The sequence below is a fragment of the Salvelinus namaycush genome, chromosome 6, assembly GCF_016432855.1.
Source record: "Salvelinus namaycush isolate Seneca chromosome 6, SaNama_1.0, whole genome shotgun sequence".
NCBI classification, from domain to species: Eukaryota; Metazoa; Chordata; class Actinopteri; order Salmoniformes; family Salmonidae; genus Salvelinus; species Salvelinus namaycush.
Genome location: NC_052312.1, coordinates 15,699,571 through 15,720,630, shown reverse-complemented (window position 1 = coordinate 15,720,630; position 21,060 = coordinate 15,699,571). Strand labels below are relative to the sequence as shown.

Genomic DNA, 21,060 nt, shown 5'->3' with positions numbered 1-21,060 from the left:
TTCAGTTTGTGAGTGTGTGATATGGGGTTATAGAAAAGTTTATTTAGACATTTATAAAGAAAAACTTTTATATAGCAGCTATGTTGACATTGCCATGTTGATCTGAGCCTTGCTTTTGGCTGTCGCAGATACACCTCCCCCCGACTTCACTCGCTATTTTCGTCTAGTCGACTTCTTTCGGCTTACCGCTTGAACACACCCAGTATATTTAGGTCCACTGAATGACTTTACACAGAAACTGAAATGAACTCTGGTATTTAAATTTTCGCAAGAAATACATCTCTTGTACCTCATGCAGTCAATAGACCCCCCCCCCAAAATAAACATGATATACAAAGAAACAACATCACATCCAAAATTATGAAGAAAAGTATAAGAGCACATACAACTGTTTAACCCTTTGCTTCAAACATATCCCTCCTTTTCTTTCTGTCACAACAATACATTGAGGAGGATCATCAGAAAGCAACACAGCTATTAAAATATATTTTTTTTGTTCAACAGTAGTTGTGGGAAACCTAGCCTTATAGTCAAGTCAACGAGATTAGGGTCGGATGGCTCCGCTAGACTATGGTTAACCAAATTAAATTAGGAAATAAATCAATCAATGGAAAGTTATTACTGTATTAGCTGTCATTATTAGGCTGTACATCTTCTATCTCCTCCAACAAGTGTCTCATGTAGCCACTAAGCCCGAGTGTTCTCCTCTGGCAGCCAAACACAAAGACATTACTGTTGGACCGGAGCCGCTACTAAAGTAATCACCAGCTGAGCAATGACCTAACGCAGAGCAGGTGGCCAGCAAATGTGTGTGTGTGTTTGTCTGTGTCGGCGTGTGTGTGACAAAAAAAGAAGAAGGAAAACAGCATAACAACAGCATACAAAAGAACCAGCTGTTGGGTAGGTCAAGTTTTAAAGTCTGTGCTGCGGCGCTTGAGTTTCTCCGGGTTGTTAGATGCCATGTGAGAGAAGTCCCTGAAGATGTCCTGGTACGTTTCATCACCTTAGAAAAACAAGACATGAGATAAATTCAGGAAAAGAGGATTTAGACATTTATAATTGGCCGACATTAGGCTACTACTAGAAACACGCATGCGCACACGCGGAGGCACGCGCACACACTGTTTACCTGTAGCGCTGTAAGGCGGTGGCATCAAGGGACACACTGTGCAAGCAGCGCAGAGCAGGCAGTCGCCTCATTGGACAAACACAAAGGCTCACAAAACAACAATGAGAAAGCACTGCACATCAGAGACTGACAGACAAATTAAGCATTTCCGAGTATAGACATTACATGAGCCTCACAACCTCAGTCCTCCAGAGCCAGACAAATGATTTGAGTTAGGATATTTCAAACCAGGATTTGAAATAGGGAGTTATTGTGACAGTACTGGAGTAAATAACTTGGACTTGGAACAGACAGTTTGGCTATGGAGGAATGGATGGGTCACCCTATTTCGCATACAACACCGCAAAAAAGATTACAGCTCTACCCATTGAGAGTCCACTGTTCCAGCCCAAATTGGTTGCATCAGCTAGGCCTACTGGCTAGCTGATGGGTTTAGACCAGTGGTTCCCAAATGTTTAATCATGGTGCATTGTTCATTGTCCAGATAGACACAAACATGTTTATAACAGACACGACCTAGGTTTGACCAGCAGCCTAAGACTGGCAATAACATAACCCACCAGTGGGCCCTGAGCCACTGTTTGGAAAACACTGAACTACAAATGACAGAGTGGCTCATTACTTTCTATACATCTTCATGTTCTCAGCACCAAGTTCTAATTCTCAAGCAAAAGCAATGCTTAAACGGTGGCAGTGTGCATTTGAAACCGGTCAAACACAATAATAACCACTTCGGTGTGACAAAAGAGTCCGTTTGAAAAGGTTAAAGTAAGCCTGGGGGAACATACAGATGTATAATGAAAAAACCCTCAAGTGACAATACCATTGGTTGCTGGACTTATGCAAGGTGCATAAAATGTACATGACGAGACAACCCTAACAATCAGACTCATTCTTTTTCAAGCAGCATCCTGTGCTATCATACAATACATTCATACATACGTCCATATAGAACTCTACACTTATATATAGGTGTATAAATACATGTTAAACATGGCCAATGACCAGTGTTATCATACACTGATCTACATTGAGCTTATATGGGCTGTAAAGTGCAGGATCACTAACTGCATTCATTCATTCTACATCAAAGTGCAACGTGGACTCTCTCGTGGTGTGCATACATAAACACTCCCTTTAAACGTCCCTCCTTCCTCTTCTATGTTCTCTCCTTTTCCCTGTTTTTCCCTTTAGTATTATATTCCCAAAATGGTTGCCTCTTCCAACATACATAAATACTACAGTATAGAAGCCTCTTATCCATACATTTACCCTGTATTCTAGTTATCCCTCTACTGCATTCACTCTACTCCCTCTTTGAAGATACAGCAAATGGTCCCTACCCAGTAATCCAGTTAACAACTCTGTTCCAGGTACGTTCCCCATATAAGTTCCAAGAACGTTCCCCCTAACCTCTTATTTGTCCAGATTTCTTCTGACAGCACTCTAGGAAGGGTCCAGCAATGATTCCAGAAATCAATCAAAACATAACTTGAACATCATGCTTGACTGTAATGTTTAAAAAAAAAAATGGAATCTATTTTAATGTTACCTCACAACTTACTGGGAACTGTTAGACGAGTAGCCTACGCACCTCAGAAGTACCCCTCCTCCCTATCTGTTCTCTCCTCAATTACGATGCCTGTCCACCTCTCTCTACTCATTCTGCCCCCCTAGTGCCCATCCACTCAGTTGGTTCTTCAAGGCCTGAAGTCCCTTCCTGGTTTGGCCCATCCCACTCCCTGTCCCGCCCACTCCCTGTCCCCCTGAGTGACCTGGTTGGCCAAAGGCTCCATCCATCTCCCGCATCTCCTTGTTCATCTTGGCAATTCGCAGCCTGTCAGGAGAAAGCAAAGTCGTGAGAAAATCAATCAATCCTTCTAGTGTCAACAAATCAACTGAAGTTTATACTCACAGGGTGACGATGTCAGCGTTGGCTGTCTCCACGGCGATAGTAATGGGGTCTTTCTGGGTGTTGTCTCTGGCGTTGTAGTCCGCCCCTCGCTTCAGGAACAGACACACAAGCCTGGGAGACAGGGACCAGGTTAGTGCGTGTGTGTGCGTGCGTATGTGTGCGCATGTGTGTGTCCATCCTACCCAGTGTGTCCCAGTATAGTGGCATGGTGTAGAGGTCCTCTCCTGTTGCTGTCTGCTGTGTTGACATTGGCACCGTTCTGTAGCAGGAACTCACACGCTGCCAAGGAGTTCTGGAGAGATGGGTCAGAGGGCAGGTGAGCATATACGCACAACAGATACATTCACACAAACCAGCTTGCTCTCTTATAAACACTCTCTCTCCTCACCGCGGTGACGGCCTGTAGGAGTGGGGTGCTGGACTCCTCGGCTGTGTTGACCCAGTTGACGTCAGCTCCGTGGGCCAGGGCGTCGGCCATGACAGGGAAATGCTGCAGCGCTGCAGACCGATATAACAACGCCCCGGGATGAAGACCAGACAGGTCCTCCTCTTCGTCATCTTCATCATCTGTGGAGGGATGACAGGGGGTTTAGTGCGTGTATGTGTGTGTGGTGGGGGGGGGGGGCGTCTCTGTGTGTGTTTGTGTCACCTTTGTGAATGCCCGTATTGTTCTTTTGGACAAGGTCACTCTGATCAAGCCCTGAAGGGAAAGAGAGAGCGTCACATGACTTTCCTTCAGTATAGCAACAGGCCACAAGATGACAGTTTTATCCTGCTGACTATAACAACACACACACTACGACAATGTAACAAGCTTACCACTTTTTGCTGTGTCACCAGGTTTATGGATGATGTGTGTGTGTGTGTGTGTGTGTGTGTGTGTGTGTGTGTGTGTGTGTGTATGTGTGTCAGTTTGGGTGCAGCGAGGTTCAACATTGTGTGAATATTTGATATAAATTCCTTCCTAGCTTGATAAGTTGTGGAATTTCTGTCGTTGGCATCTATCCTCTTATCTATCGCTTGGACAGACACAAATAACCCACAGCACCTGCGTCGCTTACATTCCTGACCTGGACACACATCTGTACTGGATCAGGACTTATGTCACTTCAACACCTACCAGTCCATCAGCAGACAGCGAAAAGAACATCAACATCTCTTTTATAGGAAGCAGAAACGTATACTGTTGATTTGAATACCTGATCAGTTGTAATGTAATGCTTAACAAGGCCAGCCTGGTACAGGTCTGCTCGGGTTTGGCCCTATGGGGTGAATCAGATGAGCGTGTATGTCCTGTCCAGTACCTGCGAGTCGTGGCAGGGTGGCCCGGGTGGGTTTGGGTTTGAGTGGGGGTCGTGACCCGGCTGGCCTCTCCTGGGTGTTAGCCCTGTTCCTCCGGGCGCTGGAGCGCCGCAGGGGAGCTTTACGTCCCGTCTCCGGGAGCTTCTGGATGAACTTCTTCTCCACGTACTTAGAACGAATCCACGACTCCTTATCACCCCTGATAGAGCAATAGAGAGAGAGAGAGAAAGATGGAGAAAGAGAGAGAATGGGGACAGAGAGAGATGGAGAACGAGAGAGATGGATAGATAGAAATAAAGGAAGGCAAGAGAGTGTCAGATCATTAAAGCAATTTGAGTAAAACAATATATCAAATCAACTGAATTTCATACACAGTAATGCACATTATCAAACCATCATATTATAACACAGCAATTCAGTTCAATTCAATTTGACAAGCCAGCCCTCCCTGTAATGTATTACAACATGGTTGACTGCATTCTACTTTACATCCAGAACACATACACAAAGCCATGCAGTTGCACAGCACATTTCTGGGGGACAGTTTAGTTACGACACAAACCACAGTCATTGTCATGTTACGGCACAAACCACAGCCGTTGTCATGTACCTGTGTCACTTCCTGTCTGGGGTGCAGCAGAAGAGAGGAAAAGAGGAAGTCAGATACAGTGCCTTCGGAAAGTGTTCAGACCCCTTAACTTTTCTAGATTTTGTTACTGCCTTATTCTAAAATAGTTCCCCCCCCCCTCATCTGTTAAATCTATCTACACTCAATACCCCATAATGACAAAGCAAAAACAGGCTTTTAGAAATTTTGCCAAATTTAACAAATAAAAACTGAAATATCACATTTACATAAGTATTCAGACCCTTTACTCAGTACTTTGTTGAAACACCTTAGGCACCGATTACAGCCTCGAGTATTCTTGGGTATGAGGCTACAAGCTTGGCACACCTGTATTTGGTGAGTTTTTCCCATTCTTCTCTGCAGATCCTCTCAAGCTCTGTCAGGTTGGATGGGGAGCGTCGCTGCACAGCTAATTTCAAGTCTCTCCAGAGATGTTCGAAACGTATCCTGAAGCCACTCATGCATTGTCTTGGCTGTGTGCATTTGGTCCTTGTCCTGTTGGAAGGTGAACCTTCGCCCCAGTCTGAGGTCCTGAGCGCTTTGGAGCAGGTTTTCATCAAGGATCTCTCTGTACTTTGCTCCGTTCAACTTTGCATCAATCCTGACTAGTCTCAAAGTCCTTGCCTCTGAAAAACATCCCCACAGCATGATGCTGCCACCACCATGCTTCACCGTAGGGATGGTGCCAGGTTTCCCCCAGACGGGACACTTGGCATTCAGGCCAAAGAGTTCAATCTTGGTTTCATCAGACCAGAGAATCGTGTTTCTCATGCTCTGAGAGTCCTTTAGGTGCCTTTTGGCAAACTCCAAGTGGGCTGCATGTGCCTTTTACTGAAGAGTGGCTTCCGTCTGGCCACTCAACCATAAAGGCCTGATATGTGGACTGCTGCAGAGATTGCTGTCCTTCTGGAAGGTTCTCCCAGCTCCACAGAGGAATACTGTCAGAGTGACCATTGGGTTCCTGGTCACCTCCCTGACAAAGACCCTTCTCCCCCGATTGCTCAGTTTGGCCAGGCAGCCAGCTCTAGGAAGAGTTGGTGGTTCCAAACTTCTTCCATTTAAGAATGATGGAGACCACTGTGTTCTTGGGGACCTTCAATGCTGTAGAATTTATTTGGTGCCCTTCCCCAGATCTGTGTTTCGAGACAATACTGTCTCTGAGCATTCCGGACAATTCCTTCAACCTCATGGCTTGGTTTTTGCAAGCTTATATAGACAGGGCTCCCGAGTGGGGCAACGGTCTAAGGCACTGCATCTCAGTGGTAGAGGGGTCACTACAGAACCTGGTTCGATTCCAGGCTGTATCAACCGGCCGTGATTGGGAGTCCTATAGGGCGGCACACAATTGATCCAGTGTTGTCCGGGTTAGGGTTTGGCCGGGATAGGTCATTGTAAATAAGAATTTGTTCTTAACTGACTTGCTTAGTTAAATAAAGGTTAAAAAATATATATAATAATAATAAAATAATAATAAAAAGACTGTGTGCCTTTCCAAATCATATCCAATCAATTTAATTTATCACAACACTAATCAAGTTGTAGAATCATCTCAAGGATGATCAATGGAAATAGGATGCACCTGAGCTCAATTTCGAGTTTCATAGCAAAGGGTCTGAATATTTACGTAAATAAGGTATCTGTTTTTTTATTTTTAATACATCTGCAAAAAAATATCTAAAAACCTGTTTTTGCTTTGTCATTATGGGGTATTGCGTGTAGATTGATGAGGGGAAAAATTTATGTTATCCATTTTAAAATAAGGCTATAACGTAACAAAATGTGGAAAAAGTCAAGGTGTCTGAATACTTTCCTGCACTGTATAATACATAAGTCAGTGCCCGTCCTCACGAACAGCTGAATGGAAGCAAGCAGCAAAGGGGAAACCAACTCATATTAATACCCATGATTTTGGAATGAGACGTTCGAGTAGCAGGTGTCTACATACTTTGGGTCATGTAGTGTACTTAAAGATAGAATGTTGGCATATTGAGCAAAGAAAAAGGATAGCTGACATTTTATGCATGTAAAGTGTAATAAGGAAAAATTGTAAAACATCTCCCTGCAGTTTCATGTTAATGACACCAGAAGGAGATGAAGGGGGTATTCTTATACCTGGGGATTCAACAGAACTTTTTATAATGTTTTGAATGTTGCAGATAGAAATGTAATGAATAGAACTACTCCACAGTATATAGACAATACAGAATCTTGCCTGGTCTACACAATATATTTCTATCTGAACGTTCTGTTCCATTAACCTTAAAGAACCTGCAATGAAATCACACGGCAACGCTATTACATCTTGACTGTCTGTGTGAGATTAATAAAAAGTGATGACTCATGACCCGAGGAATGAAAATGAGAGTGGGGAGTGAGATACCTTGGACTGGACGGGTGAGGTTTCTTGATGGTGATCTCATCAATTCGCCCCTCGTAGATCCTGTTGATGGCTGTGTTTCCCAACTCACACATCAACTACAGGACAGGGAGGCAGGGAGGATAAACACAAACGTCAGTTGTGTTTTTATTGAATAAAGAAAGTATATATATTTCAGTCGTGGCCAAAAGTTTTGAGAATGACACAAATATAAATTTTCACAAAGTCTGCTGCCTCAGTTTGTATAATGGCAATTTGCATATACTCCAGAATGTTATGAAGATTGATCAGATGAATTGCAATTAATTGCAAAGTCCCTCTTTGCCATGCAAATGAACTGAATCCCCCAAAAACATTTCCACTGCATTTCAGCCCTGCCACAAAAGGACCAGCTGACATCATGTCAGTGATTCTCTCGTTAACACAGGTGTAAGTGTTGACGAGGACAAGGCTGGAGATCACTCTGTCATGCTTATTGAGTTCGAATAACAGACTGGAAGCTTCAAAAGGAGGGTGGTGCTTGGAATCATTGTTCTTCCTCTGTCAACCATGGTTACTTGCAAGGAAACACGTGCCGTCATCATTGCTTTGCACAAAAAGGGCTTCACAGGCAAGGATACTGCTGCCAGTAAGATTGCACCTAAATCAACCATTTATCCGATCATCAATAACTTCAAGGAGAGCGATTCAATTGTTTTGAAGAAGGCTTCAGGGCGCCCTAGAAAGTCCAGCAAGCGCCAGGACCTTCTCCTAAATTTGATTCAGCTGTGGGATCGGGGCACCACCAGTACAGAGCTTGCTCAGGAATGGCAGCAGGCAGGTGTGAGTGCATCTGCACACACAGTGAGGCAAAGACTTTTGGAGGATGGCCTGGTGTCAAGAAGGGCAGCAAAGAAGCCACTTCTCTCCAGGAAAAACATCAGGGACAGACTGATATTCTACAAAAGGTACAGGGATTGGACTGCTGAGGACTGGGGTAAAGTCATTTTCTCTGATGAATCCCCTTTCCGATTGTTTGGGGCATCCGGAAAAAAGCTTGTCCGGAGAAGACAAGGTGAGCGCTACCATCAGTCCTGTGTCATGCCAACAGTAAAGCATCCTGAGACCATTCATGTGTGGGGTTGCTTCTCAGCCAAGGGAGTGGGCTCACTCACAATTTTGCCTAAGAACACAGCCATGAATAAAGAATGGTACCAACACATCCTCCGAGAGCAACTTCTCCCAACCATCCAGGAACAGTTTGGTGACAAACAATGCCTTTTCCAGCATGATGGAGCACCTTGCCATAAGACAAAAGTGATAACTAGGTGGCTCGGGGAACAAAACATAGATATTTTGGGTCCATGGCCAGGAAACTCCCCAGACCTTAATCCCATTGAGAACTTGTGGTCAATCCTCAAGAGGCGGGTGGACAAACAAAAACCCACAAATTCTGACAAACTCCAAGCATTGATTATGCAAGAATGGGCTGCCATCAGTCAGGATGTGGCCCAGAAGTTAATTGACAGCATGCCAGGGCGGATTGCAGAGGTCTTGAAAAAGAAGGGTCAACACTGCAAATATTGACTCTTTGCATCAACTTCATGTAATTGTCAATAAAAGCCTTTGACACTTGTGAAATTCTTGTAATTATACTTCAGTATTCCATAGTAACATCTGACAAAAATATATAAAGACACTGAAGCAGCAAACTTCGTGGAAATTAATATTTGTGTCATTCTCAAAACTTTTGGCCACGACTGTACAGTAACCCCCCTTGACATTAGTCTAGTAATGCTACACTATTGAGATGCATCCAAAGGTAGCGTAGTGGATGTATTCTTACCCGGACCAGCTCTGGTTCCCAGGAGTCCAGGGTGAGGGAGCGTACTTTGGAGAAATGGACGCCCAGACTCCTGTCAGAAGGACAGAAGGTAGTTACATATTAGTTTGTGTGTGTGTTTGCTTGAGTGTATGTGTTTGCTTGAATGTGTGTGTGTGTGTGTGTGTGTGTGTGTGTGTGTGTGTGTGTGTGTGTGTGTGTGTGTGTGTGTGTGTGTGTGTGTGTGTGTGTGTACCTGTGTATCCCCGAGCAGACGATGCAGAGCGTGATCCCCAGGTTGATAGAGGCCCAGTCCGGACCGGGCTCTCCACAGTCGCAGCACTGCATGTTCCCCGGGATGGCCTGGACCTCCTCCAGAGCCTCGCGGCCCCCCGTCTTCTCCTGCTCCCCACACAGCCCTACTCCTCCTGGGCTGCCTCCCGACACAGAGCTGCAATACTCCCTCTATGTGAGAGAGAGAGCGAGAGATGTACACACACAAACAAACTTTGTGTAGACAATGACCTACAAATCTTCTGAAACACATGTGTAGTGAGAATGAATAATGTTTGTATGTTTTCTCACGGAACAGTGTGGGTCTTCTCTGCGTTCCTGGAAGGCTGAAGCAATGCTGTTCTGGACAGCACTGATCCAGCCCTGCTGCTGACGCTCGGAGTCTGCCTGTAACAGACAGCTCCTACACACACACAAAATCACTATGTTAACACTAAACAAATACACTAAATAAATATCTAAAGCAACATCAACACACACACACACCCCTACCTTCCCTGTATATACCAATACACACACACACACACACACACACACCACAGTTGTAGACTCACTTGGATGGAGAGACCACCTCGAAGCAGAATCGTCTCTCGTTGTCAACGCAGACCTTCACTGTACAAAGACGCAGATCCTCAATCACTACTGTGGGCTGATCCTGAGAGAAAGAAGGACACGGTCAGGCTGTGTGTGTGTGTGGGTGGGTGTGTGTGAACGTCATTAACTTTGTCTCTGCATGGATTGCTATAAAAAAATGCATTGAAAAGTAAAGCAGTGGCTTTCAAAAATTCACCTTGAATTTCTTCTGATAGACCAGTTGATTTTTCTGAATAGAGAACCAGCGCCTACCGTCGTGAGACAGGAGATCAAAAGGAGATGAGACTGAATAATGCAATAAATAGATATATCATGAATCTACCCATCACCTTCCTAGCAGTGGAGGCTGCTGAGGGGAGGCCGGCTCATATTAATGCCTTGAAGAGTCAATAGAATGGTATCAAACGTGGTTCCATGTGGTTGACACCATTCCAGCCCTTTCTATAAGCAGTCCTCCCCTCAGCAGCCTCCTCTGCTTCCTAGGCTATAGCCTTAAAATATCAGAGAGAGAGAGAGAGAGAAACACAGAGAAAGAGAGAGAACAACATGCAGTAGAGAGAATGTGTGGTGGGGTAACATACCTGCTCCAGGTCTTGAAGGCATTGCTAGCTCTCTTATACAGGTAGCCCTCCATGGCAATACCGTTGGCGGCATCAGCACAGAAATCCATTAAGGAGTTATCGTAGGAGACATCCTGCCAACACAACATAAACACAACCATAAACATTACTGTAGGGAAGGGATGTTAGTAAATATCATTGTAATGCAGTGATGCCAGTAGACCACCAAGCTATGTCTAAAAGGAAGTGATGACTTCATCAGGTTTGACTGGCTGTATCTTCACAGGTTGGAGACTTCTAGCACAGATAGAATATTTTCTGAACAAAGGGAACAACATTTTTGTAGACTTACCCTTTGCACAAAAAAAAATCACGTTAGATGGATTGCAAAGGAGAATTGCCCACACTCATTTCACAGAGGTGGCATTCCCTAAGGGAAATATGCAGATGCATGCTAGAACGCACCAATTGGATCGCGCTAGCTCGTGTTTGGCTCTGCCCACCTCCTCGCTTGTTCTGCCCTCATTTGTTCCCATTGGAAACGACAGGTTGTGGTCTATCTTGGTTTAGTTACAAAAGATATTTGCTTCTAGTGTAATAACATGGCAGCCAACTTGGTGGCCTGTGTTTAGTTTGGATCCAGCAGTGTTCACCTTTTTCTTAATGGCCTCGTGTCTCTGTTCCATGTCTCTCTTCTCCCTGGCGGAATTCAACACTAGTTGAGTGTGCTGTGTATGAGAAAAGAGAGAGAGTCAGGCACAAACAATTTGATTTAAAAAAACACAGAATACAATATGTTTCAAATGATGCACATTATCCTATATCACACAAGGCAGTGCAGCATGATAGGCCAGTTTGGCCAGGGAACAAAATATAGAGAATAATGTACACAGTATACTGGAACAGTATGTTTTTTATGTAGTTGTAGAGATAAATGTAGAAACTGTTGAGGAAAATCAGGCTAGGAGATTAAGGACTTCTGTCTTGGACAGCTTTTAGCTAGATGTCAGGGAGTCCATCACTCCAGACTTCGTCCTCTTGGGGAAACAGGAAGTGCTGAACCTGTCCCAAATCCCTGTTTCTGCATGGAGGATCGAGGGAAAACCTCAAGCAGCTTCCTGCAGCAGCTTTACTTTCTCCCTCTCTCTCTCATTAAGGTTTCAGGACTCCCTAAATCTTTCTCAGATGATTACCAATCCCACAAGGTATGACTCCAAACACCCAGAAAAGGTTACTCTCCTTGATGTTATCCTCACAAATAATCCTGACAGGTATCAGTCTGGTGTTTTCTATAATGACCTTAGTGATCACTGTTTTACAGCCTGTGTTCGTAATGGCTGCTCAGTGAAACGATCTGTCCTGATTTGTCATAGACGCTTGCTAAAAAACATTAATGAGCAAGCCTTCCTTAATTACCTGGTCTCTGTAAATTTGTATAGAATCAGCTTGATCCCCCTGTCGAAGACACTTGGACATTCTTTTTTTATATTTTCAGTGGTATTATTAACAAACATGCCACCATAAAGATAATGAGAATTAAAAACAGGTTCAGCCCCTGGTTCGACCATGATCTGGCAGAGTTACTCCACCTCAAGGATTCCATTTGGCGAAAGGCTCGACATAACGCATACTCTTGTTCTGGCAAATGAGAAATAAGTGAACTCAGGCTATCCGGAAGGCCAAAGTTAGGTCCTTTAAGGAGCAGTTCTCTCTCTGTGGGTCTAACCCCAAGAAGTTCTAGAAAATTGTTAAAGACCTGGTGAATAAACCCTCCTCCTCACAGCTTTCCCTTCATGTTGATGATGTGGTTGTTACTGACAAGAAGCACATGACTGAGCTCTTTAATCACCACTTCATTAAGTCAGGATTCCTATATGACTCCGCCATGCCTCGTTGCCCGTCCAACATTTCCTCATCTCCCAGCCCTTTTAATGTGACTAGTCCCGATGCTTTTCCCCTACCCCGCTACAAAGTTTCTCCTTGCAGGCAGTCTCTGAGTCTGAGGTGCTAAAGGAGCTCCTTAAACTTGACCCCCAAAAAACATCTGGGTCATATGATTTAGATCCTTTCTTCTTTAAGGTTGTAGCCCATATCATCGCCAAGCCTATCTCTGACCTTTTTAACATGTCTCTCCTCTCTGGGGAGGTTCTCATTGCTTGGAAGGCAGCCATGGTGTGTCCTTTATTTAAAGGGGGAGATCAAGCTGATCCTAACTGTTATAGGCCAATTTCTATTTTGCCCTGTTTATCAAAAGTGTTGGAAAAACTTGTCAATAATCAACTGACTGGCTTTCTTAATGTCTATAGTATTCTCTCTGGTATGCAATCTGGTTTCTGCTCAGGTTATGGATGATGTCACCATTGCCCTTGATTCAAAGTAATGTTGTGCTGCTATTTTTATTGACTTGGCCAAAGCTTTTGATTACGGTAGACCATTCCATTCTTGTGGGCCGGCTAAGGAGCATTGGTGTCTCTGAGGGGTCTTTGGCCTTGTTTGCTAACTACCTCTCTCAAAGAGTGCAGTGCATTAAGTCAGAACATCTGCTGTCTCAGCCACTGCCTGTCACCAAGGGAGTACCCCAAGGCTCGATCCTAGGCCCCACGCTGTTAATTTACGTCAACAACATAGCTCAGGCAGTAGGAAGCTATCTCATCCATGTATATGCAGATGATACAGTCTTATACTCAGCTGGCCCCTCCCTGAATTTTGTGTTACACCCCAGCTGCCAAACTAACCCTGATTCAGATGACCATCCTACCCATGCTAGATTACGGAGACGTAATTTATAGATCGGCAGGTAAGGGTGCTCTTGACCGAATAGATGTTCTTTACCATTCAGCCATCAGATTTGCCATCAATGCTCCTTATAGGACACATCACTGCATTTTATACTCCTCTGTAAACGGGTCATCTTTGTAAAAATAATAATAATAAAATAAAAAGATATTTATATCAGTCAATCCAGCAGTCTTTAAGCACCGTCTGCAGGTATTTTTTTACATTTTCTTGCCCTCTTGTTCTTTCTCTCTCTCATTCTGCCTCTCACTCTTTCGCCATTTCCTGTAACAGCAGGAAGAGTTAAAAGAGTCATTGTAGCTTTAATGCTCCAGTGAAAGGTGACTTGCTTTCCGGTTTCAAGCTTCTCTCTGACTAACCTTCCTGTTAGTTTTAGTCTACTGTTGACTTCAGGCCTAGAGCTCCATGTGTGGCAGCTCTTCCAGTTATGCTACAGTGCTATTCCAGCGTAGCACTAACGTTACTGTTTGACTAGATGAAAACACACATGCACGTGCTCTCACACACACACACACACACACACACACGAACGCACGCACGCAAGCACAAACTTTCTCAGTCATGTGAAATGTTTCCTGTTGACGGTGCCCACACGGTTTCCTGTCACGATGAGAGGGACGTCACCTTGTGACTTCCTCATCCCTCTGGAGCACATTGCTAGGACTCGTGTGCTAATTAATCAATGGAATCGACTATTAGAATAAACCTTTTCACCATCCATCTAAGAGGAGATGAATTCATCCCCCTCTTCTCTTCCACTCAATCTCATAAACTCTTTTTACCCCACTCTCTCTCTCCCTCGCTGTGTTCCCTCATTTCAAAATCTGAACAACGTACTTGAACAGATCTCTTCCTCCGTCTATGAACTTGGTTCATCCAACACACTTATCTCCCGCCCTCCCTCTCATTCCTTCACATGTTCTTGCTACCTCTTCACTCAGGGTGCGGCGGTAGTCGTCCAGCTCCGAGAGGGACTGGTGACCTTGCTGGAAGAACTGGGACTGGGCCTCCATCATAGACACCATCTGACAGAGAAACACGAAGCAAAGCGTTGTCATACAACCAACTACATGCTAAACAACACATGCAAGCATGAACAGCACTCAACAGTTGCTCAAGAAAACAAATGATTAGACACCCACATGTGGGCTTAACCATGCAACATTTTACAATACTCCCAACGATAACATGACGAAACTCACCGCCATCAGGATGTCGGTCTTCTTCTTGGCCTCGATGACATTGATCTGGGAGAGTTTGTGAACAGGAGGGAACGGAACATGGGTGTGGTTATGATTGCAGCTTGTACGGACCTCTGGGTATTAATAGTGACCCACCTGCTAAAGGGAAACCCTCAGGCAATGCTGTTATCATTCACCACAGCAAAACACATGTCCCTAAACATAGGTGCCGTTGCATATTTTATTAATTATTTTGTTAGAAATATGGCCTGGTCCTGACATCTGTTATGTGTAAAATGATCTAGCATTCTGTTTGAGGCCTTTGAGTAGTGTCCATGTTCTCAAAAAGCCAGCCAGCTGTGGAATGAGAAAGACTCCAGTCTAGAACTGATCGTTTCAATACTGGCCTGTAATTAAATTTAAAGCAAACCACTCAAAACCAATTCAAAGTCAAACTAACATGCTGAAAATGCATTTGGGAGAGTTTCTACAGCCATGCCAGTGTGTATGCACAGGCAAACACTCACCCCTCCATCTCCCTCAACCATCCACCTTGGATGCCCTCACCTGCAGTACGTAGTCGAGGGCTCCGGAGCGGAAGGTCTTGCGGGCGTTGAGGAGGGCATGGCTGACCTCTTCTACCTCGTGCTGTTTTCCCCGGGGGGCCTGAGCGTTCCTCCCCAATGCTGCCTCCAGACTCTCACTGCCCCGCTCAAACTCCTTACGCACATCCTTGAACCGACGCACGTCCCTGGGAGAAGGGAAGGGGGAGCGGGAGGGAGGGAGGGATAAGGCGGTAGCATAACTGAATGCTAGGGAGTGGCCCTTTCAGACCAGAGGTGGGTGGGACTGGATTTGTTGTGAAAGCAGTGTATGGTAGTAGTTTGGGCAAAGAGGACTGAATGAGAAAGGAGTGCCAGACTCACTCACTCTTTCACAAAACTCAGCAACTTCAACTTCACCGACTTCTGTGTGCTTTCAATCACTTCCTATGAGAAAAAGAAAGAGAAAGAGACAGAGAAAGAAACAGAGAGACAGAGAAAGAAAGAGACAGAGAAAGAGAGAGGCAGAGAAAGAGAGAAAGCTACTCAGACACCTGACATGTAATAGTGGTTGCTACAGTAACTAACGTTGAAAGCTAGCGATGCACAATAGAGGAGTCCAACTCACCCCCTGAGCTTCCAGAATCACTGCCAGCTTCTTGGAGAATTTCTCCAAACACTCCTGGATGAGAAAAGAACATTGAATTAGTCAGTTTAACTTTTTTTTTCTATGACTGAAAACAATAGTATGGAACTTTCACTTCCCTTCATAATAATTTACTATGAGTAATATGACCTGTACAGTTAGGTTCCTTCTACAATGATCCCAAATCAGTGCTTAGAGTGTATTACCCAGAATCTCTAAAGACTCACCCCCATCATGTTGTCCCCAGAACAGTGGTGGCCCAGCTCTTTGAGCCCTGTGACAAAGCTCTTGCTCGTCTGACAGTAGGCCCTGCCAGCCTCTAGCATGGAGTGGCACTGCTTCACCAGCTACACAACACAACAACAGGTGTCAAGATACAACACAACATGGATACTACACAATGCTAAATGAGATGACATAGCACTACAAACCAATATGATCACTGTTCAGACACAGAATAGGTTGAGACTGAAAAGATTTGGCATGGGTCCCCAGATCCTCAAAAGGTTCTACAGCTGCACCATCAAGAGAATCCTGACCGGTTGCATCACCGCCTGGTATGGCAACTGCTCGGCATCTGAGCGTAAGGCGCTACAGAGGGTAGTGCGAACGGCCCAGTACATCACTGGGGCCAAGCTTCCTGCCATCCAGGACCTATATAATAGGCTGTGTCAGAGGTAAGCCCATAAAATTGTCAGAGACTCCAGTCACCCAAGTTATAGACTGTTTCTCCTGCTACCGCATGGCAAGTGGTACCGGAGCACCAAGTCTAGGACCAAAAGGCTCCTCAACAGCTTCTACCTCCAAGCCATAAGACTGCTGAACAATTCATAAAATCGCCACCGGACAATATACATTGAACCCCCCCTCCCTTTTGTACACTGCTGCTACTCGCTGGTTGTTTGTTACCTATGCATGGTCACTTCGCCCCCACCTACATGTACAGATGACCTCAACTGGCCTGTACCCCCGCACACTGACTTGGTACAGGTGCCCCCTGTATATAGCCTCGTTATTGTTATTCTTATTGTGTTACATTTTCTTATTACTTTTTAGTTTAGGCTACTTGGTAAATATTTTCTTCTTCTTGAACTGCACTGTTGGTTAAGGGCTTGTAAGTAACCATTTCATGGTAAAGTCTACACTTGCTGTATTCAGCGCATGTGAAGAATAAAGTTTGATTTGATTCTCAAGACTCTGAACTTTAATGACCAAAGTATGCATCTGAAAATGTTATGCACACCAAACCCTTTAGGGAATTAGGAATATCAATTGATTGAAAGGAGAATGTGATCAAGTTACATTTTCTCTGGCGACAATAGAGTGGGGAAGCAGCACTAAAGTTAATTCCCTACAACGCAGGTAAAACACCGCCTATGTCTCTCTCAGTTCATAGTCAATATTCAGAGAAAAGGGATGTGTACAAAACTGACCCAGTCCAACTACTATTTACACTCTACTTTGTGGATGGCTGGGCATGTTTATACTGTAGAAGTGGTGTTATGCTCATATCAAGAGCTTTCATACTCGGACCATAGTAGCAAAAAGTGGGGAGGTGTGTGTATGTGTGTCTTGTTCTTCTATCCTTGTGGGGGACCTGAAATCCCCAAAAGTCCCCACAAGGATAGTAAAACAAGCTAATTTCTCCCTTGTGGGGACATTTCCACCATCCCCATGAGGACAAAGGCTATTTTAAGCTCAGGGGTTAGGTATAGGGGCAGCAAGTAGACTAGTGGTTAGTGTGTTGGAAGGTGAAAGGTTGCAAGATCGAATCACTGAGCTGACAAGGTAAAAATCTGTCCTTCTGCCCCTGAACAAGGCAGTTAACCCACTGTTCCTAAGCTCTCATTGAAAATAAGAATATGTTCTTAACTGACTTTCCTAGTTAAATAAAAGGTAAAATAGGGTTAGGTTTATGGGTTAAGGTAAGGTTTTGGGTTAAGGAAAAAAGGATTTAGAATGGAAATACATTTTAGGTCCCCATGAGGATAGAAAAAAAGTGTGTATGAGTGTGTGTGTGTGTGTCACTGTCGCTCACCTTCTCTAATCGCGTTTCCAATTCACAGACATCTACTTCCACCACTTCAATGGCGGCCCTGGATGAAACATAGACATATACATTGCCACATAACTTGGCAAATTAAGCCACATCACTTAGGCAGAAGGTATTTTCCCATGCATCCACACCCTGCTTGGGCATGGCTTCACATGGGATCTAGTATACATGGTTAAAGCCTGTAAGAAGGCCAGTGGAAGGAGATTGTGGCTGTTGTGACTGTTTGTCTATGAGTCAGTATCTCCTCTCCTCTGTCTGTCTTTCACATCAACAGCCTTACAGTGTGGTTTCCGCTGCCTTCCACTCAAGACAGATTGATACTGAGAGAGAAAAAAGACAAAAAGAGAGAGAAGGAGATGCTGAGAAACAGAGTTACGACAGAGAGAGAGAGAGAGAGAGAGAGAGAGAAACAGAACAGACAGCGTCTGTTTGTCTGCTGGCGGTGAAGTAGAGACAGTGGCTGCAGGTCTTGGGTCAGTCAGCTCAGTATCATTCATATTCAAATCGCCTAGCCCAGCGTGACAGGGGTACCAATACAAACAGGACTGCCAAAGGTTTGGTGGAAAATATAATTGATGAGGTTGGAACAAAGCCTGTGTCATTAGACACACATTGTAATCATTACTCTGTGTGTGTGTGTTCGCGCCTGTGTTTGTATGGTGATAAAAAGGAATGTGTATCTGTGTGTGTGAACGTGCATGAGTCGGTGTGCCTGAGAGAGAGAAAGCGAGACCTCAAGTTTCTGCAATGATCCACCCCCCAAAAACACACTTCCTGTCTCCTATTTATCATCTCAGTATCTCTCGCCTCCTGTTCCACTTCACAACCCCAGCCCACCCCCATGATTACCTAGCAACGGGAGGCAGCGGTTTGACGTGCTACCCCAAGTACTCGGCCTCTATGTCTGTATGTGTACCGTAGTAGCCTCTCGCCTTTCCTCTTTCAATGCCTCTTACCTGAGAAGTCCCTCTCTCTTCTATCCTTCTTTCACTGATATGTCTGTCAGTCTCTTTTCTTCTCTTTCAAAGCCTGTTTTCTCCTAACATCACCCTCTACTCCCTTTCACACTAGCTGTGTGTGTGTGTGTGTGTGTGTGTGTGTCTGAAGGCCTACCTCCGGCACATTCAGTTCGAACTACATCTAAAACCTTCTCCCTCTCGCTGTTCTTGGTCAAACACGAGACCTCACCACTGCAACTTGCACCACTGACTGCCACAGCAAGTCAAACTTTCCAACACTGTGTGCCTCCCAGATAGACCATGAGCCAAGAAAAAGGGAGGAGAGAGCGAGAGAGTTAGATGGGGAGGAAGGGAGGAGAGGAAGAGAGAGAGTTATGAGCTCTTTCACCACTTACAAGGTTAATCAAACAAGATTTAAGAAAGGATAAAACAGCAAAGACAGAGAGACAGAGAAAGGGAGAGACGTTTATTACCACTGTTACTCCTGATCTCCCAGACAAAAAAGGGAGGCAAAGCACACCCAATGCAACAAAACTATTTTATTAGCTACTTTCAAACCCAACACAAAATCCACTTCCCTTTTGGCTTCAAATTGTGTTCCTTTTAGAGTTTAAATTAAAATATATATATTGACTCTCAAAGAGATTAAGCCAAGCAGAACTCCAAGGTTGGTGTGTGGCATTCGTACATTGACTTACAACCTCGGCTTGCAACCATCTTGGTGGCATATGCTCCTAAATATTGTGCTGTGTGACCTGGAATGTTGATTTGATAGCACCAGTGCACCGAATGGCAAAATTATATTTGCGCCATTGGGCGCAAACACATTTGTTATGTTTGTGTTGTATGTCCGGTGCAGCTGTTGTTACATTTGTATCATATTTGTTTAAACTAACATTTTAAAGTTGAGACCACCAGTGCTACCAATGAAAACTATTAATTTAGAGCTCTGCTTACAACAATCAACAAAGTTGTATAAATTCACTATTTTATTCAAACACACAAAGCCAGCCCCATTAATGAGAAAAGGTAGTGTCTCGCCCCTCATGTCAATGCCCAGACTCATTTCATTCATCGCAGTGACAAATCTGGCCCCAAGCAAGAGGCATGGCCACAAACCATCTGCAGGACTGACACTTTGTAATTTGACAAGTGCATCCTCTGGTTGTGCTGATTAAACTAGAATGGTGTGACACACTGCCAACACTCAGCATCTATTGAGATTGCACAGGTAACTTTGAGCAAAACATTTGTAGCACTACTCTATTTCCTCACGGTTAGGGAGGATGCCCTGTGTGTACATGTAACAGTTTTGAAACGATCTAAATAATTGACTGCAAAAACATACAGTAGGCCTACATAGGCTACCCTTGATTACATCTGTAATTTGCCGGCAGTAAGTAGGCTACATACATTTATGCAGCATTTACAAATTATCTCTCACTTTACAATGCTAATAATGTAACTGCATGAATAATGCCTGTAGCTTGTGTAAACTGTTGTCCCAAGTCATTAAAAAGATTATTCAAGGGTTAATCATAACCTACCTGAATCGGGGGGAGTCTTTGAGACACTCTTCAAAATCCAGTTTGACAGTCATCCTTCGACACAAATTACAACAATAACACAACCGCAACTATTTCTATTGCTGTTGAATGTGACATGGGAGAGAGTGGGTGAGAAAATAGATTAGCTCCTTTTGGCGATGTTTTCCCCCAACTAGCAATACTCCAAATATAACATTTACATATTTAACGTATATTGCATTGTTTTTAGGTTTTTCAATAAATAACTTGTGTTGTCTTGAATTCTATTCTTCTCGACATTAAATCATGACATTAGGTATCAGTGAATCGCGCCTTTCTCTTCTTGGAACAACAGGTTATTACGTACTGATTAGAATAAATTAAGTAACCAAATAACTGCAATCGATTCATTTATTATAGGCAAGTTTTTCCACTTCGCTCTTGCTCTAGTGCGCGCTTGAGTCAGGAAAATGAAGGAGAAAAAATCCAAACAGTTTCTCGACAGTTTAGATCCTTTCACCGTAAAAAAATCCAACATCAATAAAATAATTGTAAACGTACAGCATTTCCCTCGAGGACCCTGGGGTGACTAGACTGGAACACTAACGAAAAAAATATCCTTCCTATCCTATCTCTCTCGCTTGATGCCTTGGTCCTCCCCCTCACACTATTTCCGGGTATGCAAGTGCCATTGCACTAACCTAACAGCAAAAAGCCAGTTTTTGCAGTGTTGTTGTGGTAGGGAAGTTGTTCA

The 21,060-nt window shown here is 44.1% G+C and overlaps 1 protein-coding gene across 1 annotated transcript; it reads right to left on the bottom strand.

Annotated features, from left to right (window-relative positions):
* Nucleotides 1-15: 15 nt before the first annotated feature.
* LOC120049690 (arf-GAP with coiled-coil, ANK repeat and PH domain-containing protein 1-like) lies at nucleotides 16-20,918 on the bottom strand. Its single transcript, XM_038996041.1, has 23 exons — nucleotides 20,868-20,918; nucleotides 20,328-20,428; nucleotides 17,804-17,861; nucleotides 15,993-16,112; nucleotides 15,748-15,801; nucleotides 15,508-15,566; nucleotides 15,145-15,328; nucleotides 14,599-14,643; nucleotides 14,326-14,421; nucleotides 11,254-11,328; nucleotides 10,622-10,734; nucleotides 10,237-10,288; nucleotides 10,001-10,101; nucleotides 9,738-9,849; nucleotides 9,409-9,617; nucleotides 9,177-9,246; nucleotides 7,355-7,449; nucleotides 4,349-4,545; nucleotides 3,433-3,611; nucleotides 3,227-3,336; nucleotides 3,045-3,155; nucleotides 2,905-2,966; nucleotides 16-1,003 (listed from the first exon to the last, which is right to left on the bottom strand). Exons 2-23 carry the CDS (start codon nucleotides 20,378-20,380, stop codon nucleotides 906-908), a joined length of 2,253 nt encoding a protein of 750 aa, XP_038851969.1. The 5' UTR covers nucleotides 20,381-20,428; nucleotides 20,868-20,918; the 3' UTR covers nucleotides 16-905.
* Between the last annotated feature and the right edge of the window lie 142 nt (nucleotides 20,919-21,060).

Excerpts from the sequence above, each read along its gene's own strand:
- LOC120049690 (XM_038996041.1), bottom strand. The coding sequence starts at position 20,380 with ATGACTGTCAAACTGGATTTTGAAGAGTGTCTCAAAGACTCCCCCCGA. Across the intron at positions 15,567-15,747 it reads TGATTCTGGAAGCTCAGGGG|GAAGTGATTGAAAGCACACA; the intron begins GTGAGTTGGACT and ends TTTTTCTCATAG. Across the intron at positions 11,329-14,325 it reads GCCGCACCCTGAGTGAAGAG|CACACTCAACTAGTGTTGAA; the intron begins GTAGCAAGAACA and ends TCTCATACACAG.